At 47.0% G+C, this 17116-nt stretch overlaps 1 protein-coding gene across 5 annotated transcripts in view; it reads left to right on the top strand.

The window, feature by feature from the left end:
• Window positions 1-17116, top strand: part of B4galnt2 (beta-1,4-N-acetyl-galactosaminyltransferase 2) — a 42483-nt gene that overhangs the window by 18689 nt on the left and 6678 nt on the right. For 4 of the 5 annotated variants that reach the window (XM_029546639.1, XM_029546640.1, XM_021213711.2 and 1 more), the window contains exons 2-7: window positions 980-1195; window positions 1839-1976; window positions 3585-3691; window positions 7610-7647; window positions 13059-13239; window positions 15401-15487. In XM_029546639.1, coding sequence (XP_029402499.1) covers window positions 1029-1195; window positions 1839-1976; window positions 3585-3691; window positions 7610-7647; window positions 13059-13239; window positions 15401-15487 — 718 coding nt within the window. In that variant the 5' untranslated portion in view covers window positions 980-1028. Of the gene's footprint in view, window positions 1-733; window positions 794-979; window positions 1196-1838; window positions 1977-3584; window positions 3692-7609; window positions 7648-13058; window positions 13240-15400; window positions 15488-17116 lie in introns of those variants that run through there. The other variant, XM_029546637.1, reaches the window with a different exon arrangement.

Here is a 17116-nt window from a genome sequence, read left to right as displayed (position 1 = left end):
CTAATTTTTCGAGACAGGGTTTCTCTGTATAGCCCTGGCTGTCCTGGAACTCACTCTGTAGACCAGGCTGGCCTCAAACTCAGAAATCTGCCTGCCTCTACCTTCCGAGTGCTGGAATTAAAGGCGTGTGCCACCACGCCGGGCAGTGCTGTGATTTTTTTTGTTTTAGTTTTTATTAAAGAAAAGTCCAAGGGCCACGGAGATGGCTCGGCATATAAAGGTTCTTGCCTCCAAGGGAAACAAAGAACATCTAATCCCTAACTTCCGTGTTGTAGGGAAGGAGAACTCATTGCCAAAAGTTGTCCTTAGACCTCCATATGTGTGCCAGGGCACATGCACATTGATATACATCCCCAAAACTAACTAACTAATAACTAACTAACAACTAACTGACTAAATGGTTTTTAAGAGCTTCAGGAATGGAAGAAAATAAAGGTCTATTTTCTGCTAGTGTTTCTGAAACTTGATGACTTTAAATGAATGTGTTTTGATACCATTTTATAAAGTTCAGACATTAACAGGCATACATAACAAAGGTAGTGTAATTTCCTCATATATTTACACACACACGCAGGCAGATCACTATGAATTCAAGGCCAGCATGATCTACGTGGTGAATTCTCAGCCAGCCAGGCTTATGTGGTGGGACCTGTCTCGAACAAAACAGTGTAAAACTAATGAAGATGATTACTATTGAGAACGTGAAAGTCCATGAGCAAATGCCACGGCTCGGGTATGGGTGTCAGAGGACAACTCGTACCCTGGGTTCTCAAATGAAGTCTAGGTTTGCACGGTGAGTGCTCTTGCCCACTGAACCGTATGTGGTTGCAGGAGACTGCACTCAGCTCCGCCCCCTGCCTCCCCCCCTCCCCCCTGCCTCCTCCCCCTGCCCTCCCCCCCACCATGCAGCGTTACTGTCTATACCCTCTATCTCCCCAGATCTTGAGATCAAACATTCTAATGTGTTTTGCTTTTTCAGCGTGTCTTTTGCCAGCTCCAGGTTTCCGTGGCTCCTCAAGACGTTTGGCATGATGGTAGGACTTGCCACTGTTGCGTTTATGGTGAGAAATGTGTCCCTTACAACAGACTTCAGCACCTTCAAGCCAAAGTTCCCGAAGCCTGCGCTGGTTGACCCAGTGCTGAAACTTCTACCAGAGGAGCACCTGAGGAAACTCTTTACCTACAGCGACATCTGGTGAGACTCTAGGTGCTCCGGCCTCGCTGTCGTCTTCCCTCAATGTAGCTTTCCCTGATTCTCCTTGAGCCTTAGACATTGTAGACAATTCAGAACGGGTGCTCGTTACTAAAGTGAGTCTCAGAGACCAGGTGTGCTCTGTGGGATCCAGACTCTGTTTCTCACAACACCAGGCGACCTTGCAACTTCACTGGAAGGGTGCAGTTCCTGCCATCTGCCCTAAAGGTACTAGCTGCCAACTGAAGTGCCTGTGGCTCTTAAAGAAGCAGGATAGAAGGGATAATTCTAGAGAGGGCTGTTAGGCATGGTAGTGCACTCAGGCAGCTAAGGCAGGGGGGTTACCATGAGTTTGAGGCCAGCCTGGGCCCCATAGACAAGATCTCCATCTCAAAAAAGAAAAGGAAAAGAAGAAAGAAAAGAAAGAGGGAACAGTCTTTAGTCCCTCCCTTCAACTCCACTCCCTCATCTTGTCTGGGGGGGGGGGGTTCACTGCTGGGTGGTTGCAGGATATCAATCCAGTTAGGGTAGCTATGTGATAAAAAAAAAATTTTTTTTTTCAGTGTGAGCAACACACAAGTTTAGGGCTAAGGTCCCGCCCTCTCTGCAGTCAATCATGTTTATAAGCTTTTCTCCCTCTTTCTAGGCTCTTCCCCAAAAATCAGTGTGACTGTAACTCTGGCAAACTGCGAATGAAATATAAGTTTCAGGATGCCTACAACCAGAAGGATCTTCCAGCTGTGAACGCCAGAAGACAGGCGGAATTTGAGCACTTTCAGAGGAGGTGATGCAGGCTGTGGGGGCTCCTGGGTTTCTGGGAACAGCAAACACTCAAAGGCTTGAAAGAGTGAGGAACCCTGAGAAAAAGGCTGACCCTCGCCCTCCTGAGGGATCCCTGGGAGGAACTGCTGAGAACAGGCAGAGGAAGACAGTGAAGAGCATTCTCCAAGAAAGATTTGCAGGGTTTGGTGAGATTGCAATGAAGGGCTGGAGAGGTGGCTCAGAGGTTAAGAGCACTGACTGTTCTTCCAGAGGTCCTGGGTTCAATTCCCAACAACTGCATGGTGGCTCACAACCATCTGTAATGGGATCTGGTGCCCTCTTCTGACCTGCAGGCATACATCCAGGCAGAACGCTGTATACATACTAAATAAATAAATCTTTAAAAACCAAACCAAAACATTTCAGTAAAACTGACAGAGAAAAAGGAACGGAGTTTGGCACTGCTCATGGATGGTGTGGTACAGCCACCGGCTACCCAGGCCAGCACAGAAGGTGATTCTATAAGCTGGGGACATTCTGTCAAGTGCTACCATGTTCAGGGGTACAGAATGTCACTTTGTCTCTTGACAGTGCTGGAGACTGAATGCAGGGTGTCTTATAATCCAGGCAAGCACCCACCACTGAGCCCCTACTCCTTTATGCCCCTGCCTCAGTTCTTTTCCTGTAGTGCTGGGAATCAAACCCAGATCCTTGTATGTGCTGAGCAAATGCTTTTGCCGCTGAGTTATAGCCCCAGTCCTCCCGCCTTTCAATTACAAAGGATTGATATCAAAATCATTGGTTGAAGAGGGAATTAAAATAGGTTCTGGCTGGCTTTTATTAAAGGGGATTTGTTTATGCTGGGTATTTGTCTGTAATCCCAGCACGTGAGATGCTGAAGCGGGATTGTAAGTTTAAGGCAAGTGTAGATTTCATGGCAAGACCTTGTCTCAAACCAACAAGATAGAGTTGCTTGTGGCAGCCCCTTTAAAAGTAACTAAGAGCAGAGAGATTTTACAGCAGAGGTTGCCAAGCTTCAGAAGGCGCGACCCTTGAACACAGCTCCTCACGTTGTGGCGACCGCAACCACAGCATTGTTTTTGTTGCTGCTGCTTCATAACTGTAATGTTGCCTCTGTTGTGAATCATAATGTAGATATCTGTATTTTCCGATGGTCTTAGGTGACCCCTGTGAAAGGGTTGTTCAACCCACAGGTTGAGAACTGATATTTTAGAGAAATGCTTCTGACGCAGGCCTAGCTAGCTCTAAACTGAATGTGAACCTTGTTTCCTTCTAGAATTGTCTATATATGATCATTGTTTCAGATATAGACAACTGTCATCTCAATAAGATTTGCCTTTTAGTTGGGCAGTGGCAAGCACATACCTTTAATCCCAGCACTCAGGAGGCAGAGGCAGGAGGATCTTTGTGAGTTAGAGGCCAGCCTGGTGTAGGGCTATACAGAGAAATCCAAACAACAGAAACAGATTCACCTTTTTATTATTTTAAATCATATGTATGTATGTTTACAGGTAATAATTTTACTTGTTGTTGTTGTTGTTGATTGTGAGCGTGCTTTTTAAAATGCATTCTGTTGTACACCAACTGTCATGCTTGCTTTCTCCTGAAGAGAAGGGCTGCCTCGCCCACCACCTCTGCTGGCTCCACCCAATCTCCCCTTTGGATACCCAGTCCATGGTGTGGAGGTGATGCCCCTGCACACAATTCTCATCCCAGGTAGGTACATCTGGATGGTTACAGGCTGCACAGGGGACATTCTCTCTGTTCTCCTTAAACAAAAGGAGGAATCCAGTAGCTGGCCACTCACTGTGTGACCATGTGCACTGGTACAACCCAGGAATCTCGGTGGGATTTCAGTCGGTGTTAGACTCCCTGTGTCCTCTACTGACTAAGCCAGCTCAGTCAACGTGGTTTCGAGGAAAAGAATGTGGATTAAAGAAGAAGAAGAAGAAGAAGAAGAAGAAGAAGAAGAAGAAGAAGAAGAAGAAGAAGAAGAAGAAGAAGAAGAAGAAGAAGAAGAAGAAGAAGNAGAAGAAGAAGAAGAAGAAGAAGAAGAAGAAGAAGAAGAAGAAGAAGAAGAAGAAGAAGAAGAAGAAGAAGAAGAAGAAGAAGAAGAAGAAAAGACAATTAGATTACTTTATAGTATGACCCCAGCCAGGGCTGAGGCCAGTTTATTTTTTTCCAGTCTGCTTTTATACCATTCTATTCTACATACAAAGAATAGGGTCATTTCCAGCTCAAAGACAAAGTAGTCAAGGAACAAACCAGGCATAAAGGAAGGCCCCATGATTACCGTATTCAGGAACTTAACAAGATGATCAAGATACAAAGAACACCTTCCTCTGCTCTGTTCATCTTGAGCCTTGTCCTAGCCCAATGTTAAGTTCTTGCCTGAGCCTACTTCCTTGTCCTAGCCCAATATAAATATTCCTGCCAGCATCCTAGAAGTGGCATCAAAAGCTCCTCACACACAACCTGGGATCTCTATAGCCATGGCTTCCCTGAGGCTGTGTGCTAATACAGAAGTTGGGGTTCCATGGGCCTCTGGGAATCTTAGGGAATAATTGGCTTTCAAAGGTCTTCCAGCATCAGGAGTACATTGATGACTCCATCTTCAAAGAGGGCATTTTGAAAAGAATAATTATGTCAACTCCCTTCCGTGAGGTCTATACTCACGAGCTACATGGCCAAAGAGTCAGCATCCTCAGGCTTTCCTCTAACCTCCCTACATGAACTGTGGCATGCATGTACCCTCCCCCAACCTCCCGCCACACACACATCCATAGGCACAAAATAAAACATGTTTAATACAAATTAAAATAACAGCTAAGTCCCTTTCTAAGCTCAGTGTGGTAGCACTCATCTGTCATCACACAGCAGTCAGGAGACTGAGGCAGGAGGATCAGGAATTTGAGGTCAGCTTCACCTATGCAGTGAGACTGTTTTATTCCACACGCCAATACCAAACTCTCCAAATTCAATAAAACAATAAAGACAAAACGAAGACAAAAATAGCTCTTCGCCAGGTCTTTACGAATCCCTCTGGTTCAGTATCACCTTCTTTCTGAAAGCCAAGTGCCGGAGACCAGAGGTAATACACGTATTTTCTCCCACAGAGGTGGTAGATGGTCTCTGGGTCTTCTTTCTGGTGGGCTCTTGGCATCTGGGGGCAAACAGTCCCCCACCCCCACCCCAATGAGTCATGGAAAAGACCTGAGTGCAGCTGAATAAGTCTCTGTGAGCAAGACCCAAGTTATCCAAACCCACATTGCGACTAGGTGGAGAGTGAGTGGCGGAGATACATGTACCAAATCCGTGGGGGGCCTTCTGGATGGAGCAGCGGGAAGGAGAAGCTGGCCCTCCCAGGCTCCCTTCTGCCTTCCTTCCTGGCTGAAGTCACAGTTATATCCTGTGGGATGACTGATGGACTTTGCCTGGAGGAAGAGGACTGTTGAGTGAACCCAAGATTTCAGACAAGGGCTGTGCCAATGTATCGTACCCTTAACCCTGATAATCTTTTTGAGTAGCCATTTAAAAATGGTCTTACAATTTGGGTAACTTAATTATTTTTTTAAAAAAATCTATTTATTTTATTATTTTGTTTATTTAAAATCTTTATCCATTTGTGCATGTATGTGTATCTGTGTGATATACGTACTTCGATACATGTGGATGTGTATGGAGTCCAGAAGGCCATGTCAGGTGCTCTCAATTAAGTCTGCCTTTTCCTTTGGAGGCAGGTTTGTGTGTGGGGGGGGTGTTCATGTTTTACCTGCAAGGCTGGAAGTCAATAAGTCCCAGCAATCCTCCTGGATCTGTACACATCAGGGCTAGAGTAACAGATATGTGGGACATTCATCAGAGCTAGGCTAACAGGTGTGTGTGGGACACACATATGATATTAAGGTGTTGGGATCTGAACTTGGATCCTTATGCTTGTGTAGCATCTTCTTTTTTAAGATTTATTTATTTTATGTGAGTACACTGTAACTGTCTTCATGCACACCAGAAGAGAGCATCAGATCCCATTACAGATGGTTGTGAGCCACCCTGTGGTTGCTGGGAATTGAACTCAGGACCTCTGGGAGAGCAGTCAGTGCTCTTAACCATTGAGCCATCTCCCCAGCCCTTGTATAGGGTTCTTCTGAGCCAATTCTTCAGGCTGTTTGTGTTGCAGTGAGTTTTTGGCTGCATTGCTTTGTGCTCCCAGGATGTGCGCACCCACCCAGGAACTATCTTGGATCCTCAAATGGAACACACACACACCAGTTAATTTTAAAAAATGCCTTGGCTACCTCAAAGGCTGGGAACTCCTAGACCTTCCCCTGATGCCCCAGGCCCTATCGAGGAAGTGGTCACAGACCTCCTACCCAAAAAACTCACAGCTCTTTCTCCATCCATGATGGGTGGGGCCTCATGAGCTCTTCCTGCATCCATGGTAGACCTAGTCTTGTTCAGATAATCACAGCTGCTGTGAGTTCATGACAGAAAAGGCCACCTCATGTCCAGGAGACAGCGTTCTACAGCACTCCTCCGGGCTCTGAGTCTAAGGTTCTTATTGCTCACTCTTCTGTGATGTTTCCTGATCCTTAGAGGGGATCGGGTAGAGATATCTCCTTTAGGGCTGTGCAGACACAACCATCACTTCATTCAGATACACATAACTCCATGTGTCTCTATGTAAGCCAATGACCTTGAACTCCTGACCCTCCCTCCTCTACTCTCTGAATATTGGGAATACAAGCATGTACCACCATGTTTAGGGTTATGTGGTGCTGGGGATCAAACGCAAGGCATTATGCATGCTAGGCAAGCACTCTAGCCCCACTCCCCCCCCCCCCATACTCTACACACACACTGAAACTGTATACTCACTTATCTATAACTCCCTTGTCTTGGTTTATTTTCCTGTTGCTATAATAATTAAAAAAAAAAAACTCGGACAAAAGCAATTTAAGGGAGAACAGTTTATTTACCTCATAGGTCCAGCTTCCTGACTGTCATGGTGGAAGTCAAGGCATCAGGAACATGAAGCCAGATAGCCATATTATGTATGAGATCAGTCAGTAGAAGGGGACAATGGATGCATGCACGTTAGCATTCAGCTCATTTTATCCATTCACACTGGCCAGAATCCCCTGCCTAGGGAATGATGCCACCCACAGTGGATGGGTCTTCCCATTACTCCAGAGACATGCCCAGATGCCTTTCTCCCAGGTGATTCTAAATTCTGTCGGGTTCATAATTAACACTAACTATCACATCCTCTCTCCCACCCCCTGGGAAGTTGTACTCTATTTCTGAGAGTCTGATTCTTCTCAGGTTCATTTAAAGGTCATTCATTATTCATTATGCCTCCATCGTTGCTTTGCCTTCAGTAACAGGACCATCTGCAAGGGGCTGTGTGAGTTCACAGAACCCAAAGCTGAGGATGGGCACTGGAAGTCTTAGACCCATGAGGCTTTGAGACCAAGGGACCATCTCACAGCTCTGGGACTATGTAGGCCAACCATCTGATTGGAAATGACACTCGGTGGGGCTCTCCAGCTATGTAGGAGTCAGAGGCAGAGAGATGTATGAGGGAGCTTTGGTGTCCACTCAGACACTTTTCCCCACCTCTCCTGTGTCTTCTAGGCCTCCAGTATGAAGGGCCAGATGCTCCAGTCTATGAGGTAAGAGTCCCCATCTCAGCATTTTTAGCACTGTTTCCCCTTCCACAACTATGTTTGATCTTGGTCTTTAACCATTAATCCAACCCCGGTCATTAATCCAACTCAAACCCTACATGAATACAAAGTGGGTCATGGGGTGCATTGCATAGTTTTCTAGCCTTTGGGGTGACTGCAAGGAGGACTTCCAAAATGACCTCCATGGCTGTGTGTGCTCTAGGAGCAAGCAGCTGCCACATGTGGCCTCTGACAACAAAAGGATGAGATGTCCCATTGTCCTCCCCTCACGACACAGCTCTGGGTCGAGGTCTCAGGATGGGATGTCTGAGGGTGAGGTGCAATCTCATTCAGAACCTGCAAAAGGGCCCTGGGAATGGAGACTTGGGGGTAAGGGGCTGTGCTGACGTACCTGCCCGGGGATGAGCCTGGAGGTCAGAGGACAGACATTGCTGTGTCCTTCTCTATGGCCCTCTGTTGCCTTGAGACACTGGGGAGTTCACTGGGTTTTGGCTTGGCTGACAGCCAGCAACCCCCAATGAGCTTTCTGTCTTGTTGTCCATCTTTGGTGGCTGGGGTCGCCTGACTTTTTTATGTGGGAGCAGAGCATTCAAATTCAGGTTTTGCTACTTACACAGCATGTGTCCTTATCCACTGTGCCATCTCCTCAGCTCAGAAATGAGCTCTATATCCTTCGTCCCCCACCTCCCACAGGCCAAATAGAGGGTGGAGTGTGGACAGCTACTCTGTGTCCTCAGAGGGCTCCTCGGTCACAAACCCTCTCACCCTATCCCTGATGTGTTTCTCTTAACTAGGATTTCTTTCTTTATAAGGGCACTAGGGCTGGAATCCAGTCCCTTACACATATGGGGCAAACGCTCTAGCCCTGAGCCAAGCCTCTAGCCTCTTTCATTATGTGCTTACTCAAGCCTAGTTGCCCTGTGGGTGTGGCTGCCTAAGGACTTGCTTCTCAGAGATTTCTCTGTTGACTGGCCAGAGTCTTCAGCAGGACTGACCTAATGCAGTTGACTTCTGACAAAGATGCCTAGCTATGCAGACAACCAAAGCGAAGAGTGACCTTTAGAGCAGTGGGAATAGAGAGAAGCTTGCTTCCACTGCATCTTCAGGTAGAATGAATGGGCAGGCGAGAGGAGCAATCATGGCCACTCTTTGGGCATGACTGGAAGCAAGTGCCTTTTACATGTCACAAGGAGAGGACTTGGGTGAGAGGGGGTGATGGACTTAACAACAGCAGTTTCTTTCTATTAGTGACAAACTGATATCATTTATTCATACTGATTTATCTATTTATTTATTTATTTTTAAAGATTTATTTATTGTATATGAGCACACTGTAGCTGTCTTCAGACACACCAGAAGAGGGCATCGGATCCCATTACAGATGGTTGTGAGCCACCATGTGGTTGCTGGGATTTGAACTCAGGACCTCTGGAAGAGCAGTCAGTGCTTTTAATCACTGAGCCATCTCTCCAGCCCCTTGTTTTGTTTTTTAATTTTTTTGGGTGCTGAGGATTGAACTCAGGCCACGAGGCACAGAGGCCAGGAGAGCTCTCTGATCTCTCAGAGCTGAAGTTACAGGCTGTAGAGGAATTTTAATTCAGCAGCATAGCTGCTCTGGCAAGGGATCCCATCCAAAGATATGATCTGGCCCAAATGAAGACATGTTCTTGATTACAGTATGATCTGGCTGCATAGTAGACATGTCCTTATCATACACCTTCAAATCCCTAAAAGTGAAGGTAAGGTTAGCTTGTAGAAGAGAGCAGCCATGTTTGAAAGTGATGTCTAGGGGCTAGCGAGATGGCTCAGAGGGTAAGAGCACTGACTGCTCTTCCGAAGGTCCTAAGTTCAAATCCCAGCAACCACATGGTGGCTCACAACCATTCGTAATGAAATCTGACGCCCTCTCCTGGTGCGTCTGAAGACAGCTACTTCATAATAAATAATTCTTTGGGCTGGAGCAAGTAGGGACTGAGCAAGCGGGGTTGACTGGAGCAAGCAGAGGTCCTAAAAATTCAATTCCCAACAACCTTATGAAGGCTCAAAACCATCTGTACAGCTACAGTGTGTACTCATATACATAAAAAAAGAAAGTGATGTCTAATTGAGGGTCAAAGTAATGAATCAGAAGACATGGCAGGATGAGTCAAAGATAGGATACATCCAACTCACAGGAAAACAGCACATGGAAGCGAGGTTATGAGAGACAGAGACAGGAAGAGAGAGGTGGTGTGCTGAGGTGTGTGCATGTATGGCAGTTTTACGGGGACAAGCTGCCCGGAGAACAAGCTAGACAGGGTGAAAACAGAACAAACTGAGAGCTGAGAATGAGAAAGAGCCAGAAGATTAGAACATATTGAGGCCAGGCAAAGCAATTTATGCAGAAGCCATGTAAAGCTGTTTGAATCAGTCATCTTGGAAGATTAGATTGTAGGGAGGCTAGATGTTTACAGGCTGAGGCCTAGGGCTAGTTAGAGCAGAGGACATGCTCTGGACTCAGCCCAAGTGTGTATTTGCACAGCTTGGGTACAGCTCCCATCTCATCACTTAGCTTGAAGAAGTAAAGCAACGTGTACAACAGACTTTTGCAGAACGCCCAGCTTTGCTGTGGACAGCACACAATGATAGGGACTGCCTGCAGTAGGCCGGGATGGAGACATCTCAGTAGCTCGTGACAGCTCTTTGTAAAAATCCAGTTGTTCCCATCCTGGATCTCCATCATCCATGCTTACTATGGGAAAAAGCGCCAAGTTTCCCCCTATTCTCTAGGCTTCTACACGGCTTGCAGAATGCAGGACTGAGGGGGTCCCCCTTTTCTTAGGCTTAGGAGAAGGTTGTAGAAAAGGGGACAACTCGGGACTATGATATTTAGCTGCTTCCTCCTCTAATTCAGATTCATATCCAGGATCTAAAGGCTCTCCCTCATCATCATCATCAGAGGTGGAGGAAGTCTCTACTAAGTCGACAATACACTGGGAAGGAGGTGTTTTTGATTTCTTAACAGTTTGTTTCTTACCAGTTTGTTTGGACAATGGAGAAATACCTTCTTCCATAACATTTTCTATACTATAAACAGAACCTGAGAACCTGCTGATGAACTGGGCAAGTCTGTTGTTTCAGCATGGGATAGCGCTTGTTTTATCACAAACCTGAACATAACTGCATTCTATGGAACCTGTCCTTCATCCTCCTCATCCTTGTGTTCCAGGATCCAGTTTTTCATATCTTTCCCCCTTTCTTTTTTTTCTTTTTTCTTCTTCTTCTTTTTTTTTTTTTTTTTGAGACAGGGTTTCTTTGTGTAGCCCTGGCTGTCCTGGAACTCACTCTGTAGACCAGGCTGGTCTCAAACTCAGAAATCTGCCTGCCTCTGCCTCCCAAGTGCTGGGACTAAAGGTGTGCGCCACCACGCCCGGCTTTCTTTCCCCTTTTCCATGCTGCCTCGTCCAAGGTCCCTTTATCAGGAAACCAAGGGCTCACAGAACAAACCAAGCAAAGATAATCAGAGAGCTGCTGGTCAGGTGTACCATACCCCATGAACACGTTACCAATTTCTTGTCTTAGTTATTTTTCCTATGGCTGTGATAAAACACTATGACCAAGGCAACTGAGAAAAGTGTTTAGTTGTGCTTACAGTTCCAGAGGGTTAGAGTCCATGGTGACAGCAAAGGCATGGTGGCAGGAACAGCTGAGCTCTGCATCTTAAAAACAAGAGGCAGAGAACACACTGGGGAGGGTGTGGAGCTTTTGAAGCCTCAAAGGCTGCTGCCCCAGCAACACACTTCCTGCAACAAGGCTACATCTCCTAATCCTTCCCAAACAGTTCCACCAACTGCAGACCAAGAATTCAAACATACGAGCCTTTGGAGGCTGGCTCCCATCCAAACCACCACACAGGGTCAAGGTGAAGGCAGTGGGATGAGTCAGAGACAAACATCTTGTTGTTGTTGTTGTTGTTTTGTTTTTTGAGACAGGGTTTCTCTGTGTAGCCCTGGCTGTCCTGGAACTCACTTTGTAGACCAGGCTGGCCTTGAACTCAGAAATCTGCCTGCCTCTGCCTCCCAAGTGCTGGGACTAAAGGCGTGTGCCACCACTGCCTGGCTAGAGGCAAACGTTTTGGTTGTCTCGTTTGAGACAAGGTCTCACTACTGCACCCTGACCAGCCTAGAATTCGCTATGTAGCTTCAAACTCAGACAGCAGAGAGCAGGAACCAAAGACATGTGCCACCAAACTAGGCTACAATAAACATTTTCAAGCCACTTGAACAGTGACAGTACCTAGTTGATGATGGATAAAATCCTCGGCCAAGGAGTTGTACTCCAATGAGAGAAAGAGAGCCAGAACCAACGCCTGGAAAACTCCCTCAGATGTCAGAGGGTAGAGGACCAGGAGTGACTGACAGACGGATGTCAGTAGCAACTGTAGCAGGGAACAAGGCAAGGTGTCCCCTATCTGTTGTGCCAGCTACTGGGGAGGGGGGCAGTATGTGTGGCAGGAGACAGAAAGATCTTTTGAGCTCTGGAGTTCAAGGCTACTCTGGGCAAAATAGTGAGATCTCAGAGACCTTGCTGAAAGAGGAGGAGGAGGAGGAGGAGGAGGAAGAGGAGGAGAAGGAAGAGGAGGAGGAGGAGGAGGAGAGAATGAGAAGAAGGAGAAGGAGAAGGAGGAGGAGAAATAATAATCTAGAATTCTTTCTCTCTTTTTCATTCTTTCTCTCTTTTCTCTTTTTCTTTCTTTTCTTTCTTTTCTTTTTCTTTTCTTTCTTTTCTTTCTTTTCTTTCTTTTCTTTCTTTTCTTTCTTTTCTTTCTTTCTTTCTTTCTTTCTTTCTTTCTTTCTTTCTTTCTTTCTTTCTTTCTTTCTTTCTTTCTTTCTTTCTTTCGACAAGAGTTTTCTCTGTGTAGCCCTGACTGTTTTGGAACTCACTCTGTAGACCAGGCTGGCCTGGAACTCACAGAGATCTGCCTGCCTCTGCCTCCCTAGTACTGGGATTAAAGGTGTGCGCCACCACTGCCCAGCTCTAGAAGAAGTCTCAATGAACAATGTTCCATAAAGACAGAGATGTTTGCAGGAATGAGTCCTTTAAATCCATGAGTCTTTAGGTCTGGCGGGGAAAGGTGGGGGGAGGGTCTAGTTGTATTTATTACCTTTACAACCAGCTTTATCCTGTCCTAGCTCACTCTGCCCTCTGCTGGCCATCCTGAGTACTTGCCTTTCCTGTGAACTGATTTTTCTCCTTCCGTGGCATTTAGAATCTTTCAGGGTTTAGAGGATGGGAGACTAAGGAGTTACAGTCAGGTGGGAATAACGTTTTATTGGGTAGGATAAAGAGCTTCTAGAGATGGATAGGGGTGACTGACAGCTGTACAATAATATGTGTACTTCTAATGTCCCGTCTAGGTCATCCTGAAAGCTTCTCTGGGGACACTGAACACCCTTGCTGATGTGCCAGACGATGAGGTTCAGGGCAGAGGCCAGAGGCAGCTGACCATTTCCACCAGACATCGGAAGGTCCTGAATTTCATCCTTCAGCATGTGACGTACACAAGCACAGTGTACCATCTCCACAAGGTGGACACAGGTGAAAGTCTGTCATGTGATCGCAAAATGCTGGAAAAGAGCACCACACCCTCTCAAAACCTCCCCCTAGGATGCTTCCTGTGTGCACCCTCTCAAAACCTCCCCCCAGGATGCTTCCTGTGTGCACCCTCTCAAACCTTCCCCCAGGATGCTTCCTGTGTGCACCCTCTCAAAACCTCCCCCCAGGATGCTTCCTGTGTGCACTCTCTCAAAACCTTCCCCCAGGATGCTTCCCATGAGCCAGTTTCTGAGCCTAGACAATTACCTTCCTATTAACTGCACCCAGTAGAGTCCCCCGCTGCCACTGACCCCAGAGTGACTTGAGAAAGATCACTGACACTGCTTGCCTTGCACATGTGAACACAAAGTCAGTGTCCTGTCACTGTGGCTAATACCCGAGACAGCATAGAAAAAGAAAGGCTCTGCACAGGCTTGGGGGCTCCAGTTTGTGGTGAATAGGCCCTTGTGGTGAGGCAGCATAGTATGGTGGAGCTGTAGGACAGAGGAGAGACTTACTTCACAGTTAGGAAGTGGCCGATCCTACTGTCACCTTAAAGGCATGCCCACAGGGACCTGAACACCTCCCATCATATCCTAGTTTCTAAGGGATCCACCTCCCAGTGTCACAACAGTGGCTTATGCCTACACTATACGGACCTTTAGGGATACTGATCCCAAACCACGGCACCATCCTATTCTGCCTCTTATTGATGATGGAGTTTTGTTTTGCTTGACACAGGGTTGTAGACAGCCCAGGCTGACTTCAGACTCTGAACTTGTGTGTCTCCAGTTTCTACCCCCTATGCACTGGGATTACAGGCAATGTACCTCTAAGTACAGTTTATGCAGTGCTGGGAATCAAAGCCGGGGCCTCCTGTATGGTAGGCAACCACTCTGCCAATCCAGTTCCATCCCTAGTCTTATTGTTTCTTGAGATGCTCTTGTGTAACCCCGGATTTTCCAAACTCTATTACGTAGTCGTGGCTGGCTTGTCTTGAGCTCCAGATCCCCCTCTTTTCTTCTCCCAAGCTTTGGGGTTACAGGTGTGTACACCCCACACTCTGCTTATTTTTTTATTTGTCTATTTGTTGAGGCAGGATGTTGTGTGTGTCTCGGGCTGGCCTCAGATTCTCAATTCCTAGGCCTCGGGCTCCATAATGCTGAAATCACAGCCATACATCGCTATGTTTGGTTGGCCTTGTCCAGTCCTGTTAGCTGTTCTCTGCAGCTACTTGTTTATCTGTTCAATTTCCATTCATTTATTTATTGGGGGGGGTATGAACATTTCACAGTGGTCATATGGAAGTCAAAAGTCACCTTGTAGGAGTTGGTGCTCTCGTTCTACCACATGAATCCCAGGGATCGAACTCAGGCCATTGGGTTTAGCAGCAAGCCCCTTTACCTGCTGAGTCACTTTCATGACCCCTCTGGAACTTTTAGAGCTGCTTCAGCTTCTGTTGAGGAGGTGACTCACCTAACCAGTCTGTGCATCAATATCTTGTGAGCATTCCTGCAGAGAGAGAATGTGGCCAGCTCCAAGGATATGAACTTGTCTTTCCAAATCTCCCCACCCCCCATTACAGAAACTCCCGGGAGGGCAAATCTTGCCACCCTCAGTTTTTGTCTTTTCCTTTTTGAGTTGCTCCATAGCACAGCAACAGTGGGGAAAATGTAACATGCACAAATGAAAGTTCAGCTTGGTTGGTAGAGTACTTGCCTAGCATGCACAGAGCCCTGGGTTGGAGACCCAGCGTCATATGAAGTTGGGCATGGGAGAGTGTAGCACTTGGGAGGTTGAATCAGAGGCTAGCAGCCCTAGGTTATCCTTCATAGCTATAGTAAACATCCTCTCCACCTTCAGATTTGAAGGCATTTCCCTTCAGAAAATGACCCTGTGTTGTAAGGTACAGTGGGCACTACTGTCCTGGTCTTCTCCTTGGAGACATGACAGAGGGTCATGGCGGAGTAATCCAGATCCTCGAATCTCCAGCCCGTTCTAGCAGCGCATCCTTAAGCAGGTTGCCTCAGGGATGCACAGGAGTCCGGAGTCAAGATGCCACAGTGTCCGTGGTCCCTCAGCCTCCTCGCAGGCAGGACTCTCCCCTCCCCACAGCTGCTGGCAGCTGGCACTGCCTGGACTCTGACCCCTCTTCTCCTTCCAGTGAGTATGGAGTCCGAGTCGTCAGTGGCCAAGTTTCCAGTGACTATCAAACAACAGGCTGTACCCAAGTTGTATGACCCTGGACCTGGTAAGGCTCTTATGCCAGAGGCATTGTATCAGGCCTGGCGGAATTCAGAGGGCGTGGTGATTTGAATGACCAGGGCTCCCCCACCTCAAGACTGGTATATTTGAATGTGCTGGTGGAATTTGGGGGGGAAGGAGTAGGAGGCCCTGTTGGGATGTTGGGGTGGCCCTGTTGGAGGTGTGTCACCGGTGGATGGGCTTTGACGTTTCAGAAGCCCATGCTACAGCTTTGCGCTCATTGTGCCTCCAACTTGTGACTAAGATGTAAGCTCTCAGCTACTTTTTTTTTTTTTTCGAGACAGGGTTTCTCTGTATAGCCCTAGCTGTCCTGGAACTCACTTTGTAGACCAGGCTGGTCTCGAACTCAGAAATCTGCCTGCCTCTGCCTCCCGAGTGCTGGGATTAAAGGCCTGCGCCACCACGCCCAGCTTCAGCTAAATCTAAAATGCCATGTCTACCTGCTTGGCATGCTGTCTTTCTCCCAGCCACAATGGCCGGAGACCAACCTTCAGAAACTGTAAGCAAGCCCCCAGTGACGTGATGTGATGCATGTATAAGCTGCCTTGGTCATGGTGTCTCTTCACAGCAGTAGAAAAGTAACTAAGACAGAGGGAACACTTTTCCTCTAAGATTCATTTCGATTGTTTTTAATTGTGTGTGTGCCCATGTGTACACATGCGCCCTTGTGTATAGATGTCCGCAAAGGCCAGAATTTCAATCTTTCTAGGGCTGGAGCTGGAGGTGGTTGTGAGCCACCTGACATGGGCGCTAGGAACTAAACTCTGGACCTCGGCAAGACCAGTACCTGCTCTGAACTGCCAAGACATTCCTCCAGTCCTCTCAGTCCCTTTTCGAGACAAGGTCTCATTCAGCCCAGGGCGAGCTCAAACTATGCATATAGTTGAGAATATTATTAAACCCCAGGACTTCCTGCCTCATTTCCCTCAGGGCTGGAATTTTATGCACGCACCATTAAGCTCAGTTGTTAGGGATCAAACCCAGGGCTTTGGGTCTATTAGGTAGGCACTCTACCAACAGTTAGATTTTCATCCTTCCTGTATTCCAGGATAGACGGGTGATCCTCTGGACTCAGCCTTGTTAGTGGTGAGATCACAGCATTGAGTGATGTGTGTGTGTACACGCTCATGTGTGTTTGTGTGGGCATGCCGGTGTGTATGAGCGTGCTACAGTGGGGATATGAAGTCAGAGGGCAATCTCAGGTGTTAGCCCTAGCCTCCCCTCCACCTTAGGTGAGGCAAGGTCTCCTTTTCTTGTTTCCTTCTGCATATACCAAGGTACCTGGCCCTAGACCTTCCGAGACTCTCCTGTCTCCACCTTCCGTCTCACTGGGGTTGCAGTTATAGAACTGAGACTGGGTTTGCATGGGAGCTGGGGGTTTGAACTTAGATTCCCATGTTTGTGCAGCTGGAACTTTATCCATCAAGCTATCTTCCTAGTCCTGATTTTTCTTTTCTTTTAAAATATTTATTTAATGTATATGAGTACACTGTAACTGTCTTCAGATATACCAGAAGGGGGTATCAGACCCCATTACAGATGGTTATGAGCCACCATGTGGTTGCTTGGAATTGAACTCAGGACCTCAGTGCTCTTTGCTCTTTTTTTTTTTTTT

The sequence above is a fragment of the Mus pahari genome, chromosome 14 (genome assembly GCF_900095145.1).
Source record: "Mus pahari chromosome 14, PAHARI_EIJ_v1.1, whole genome shotgun sequence".
NCBI classification, from domain to species: Eukaryota; Metazoa; Chordata; class Mammalia; order Rodentia; family Muridae; genus Mus; species Mus pahari.
The sequence above is the reverse complement of the archived record's forward strand: the minus strand, read 5'-3'. Positions and strand labels throughout refer to the sequence as shown.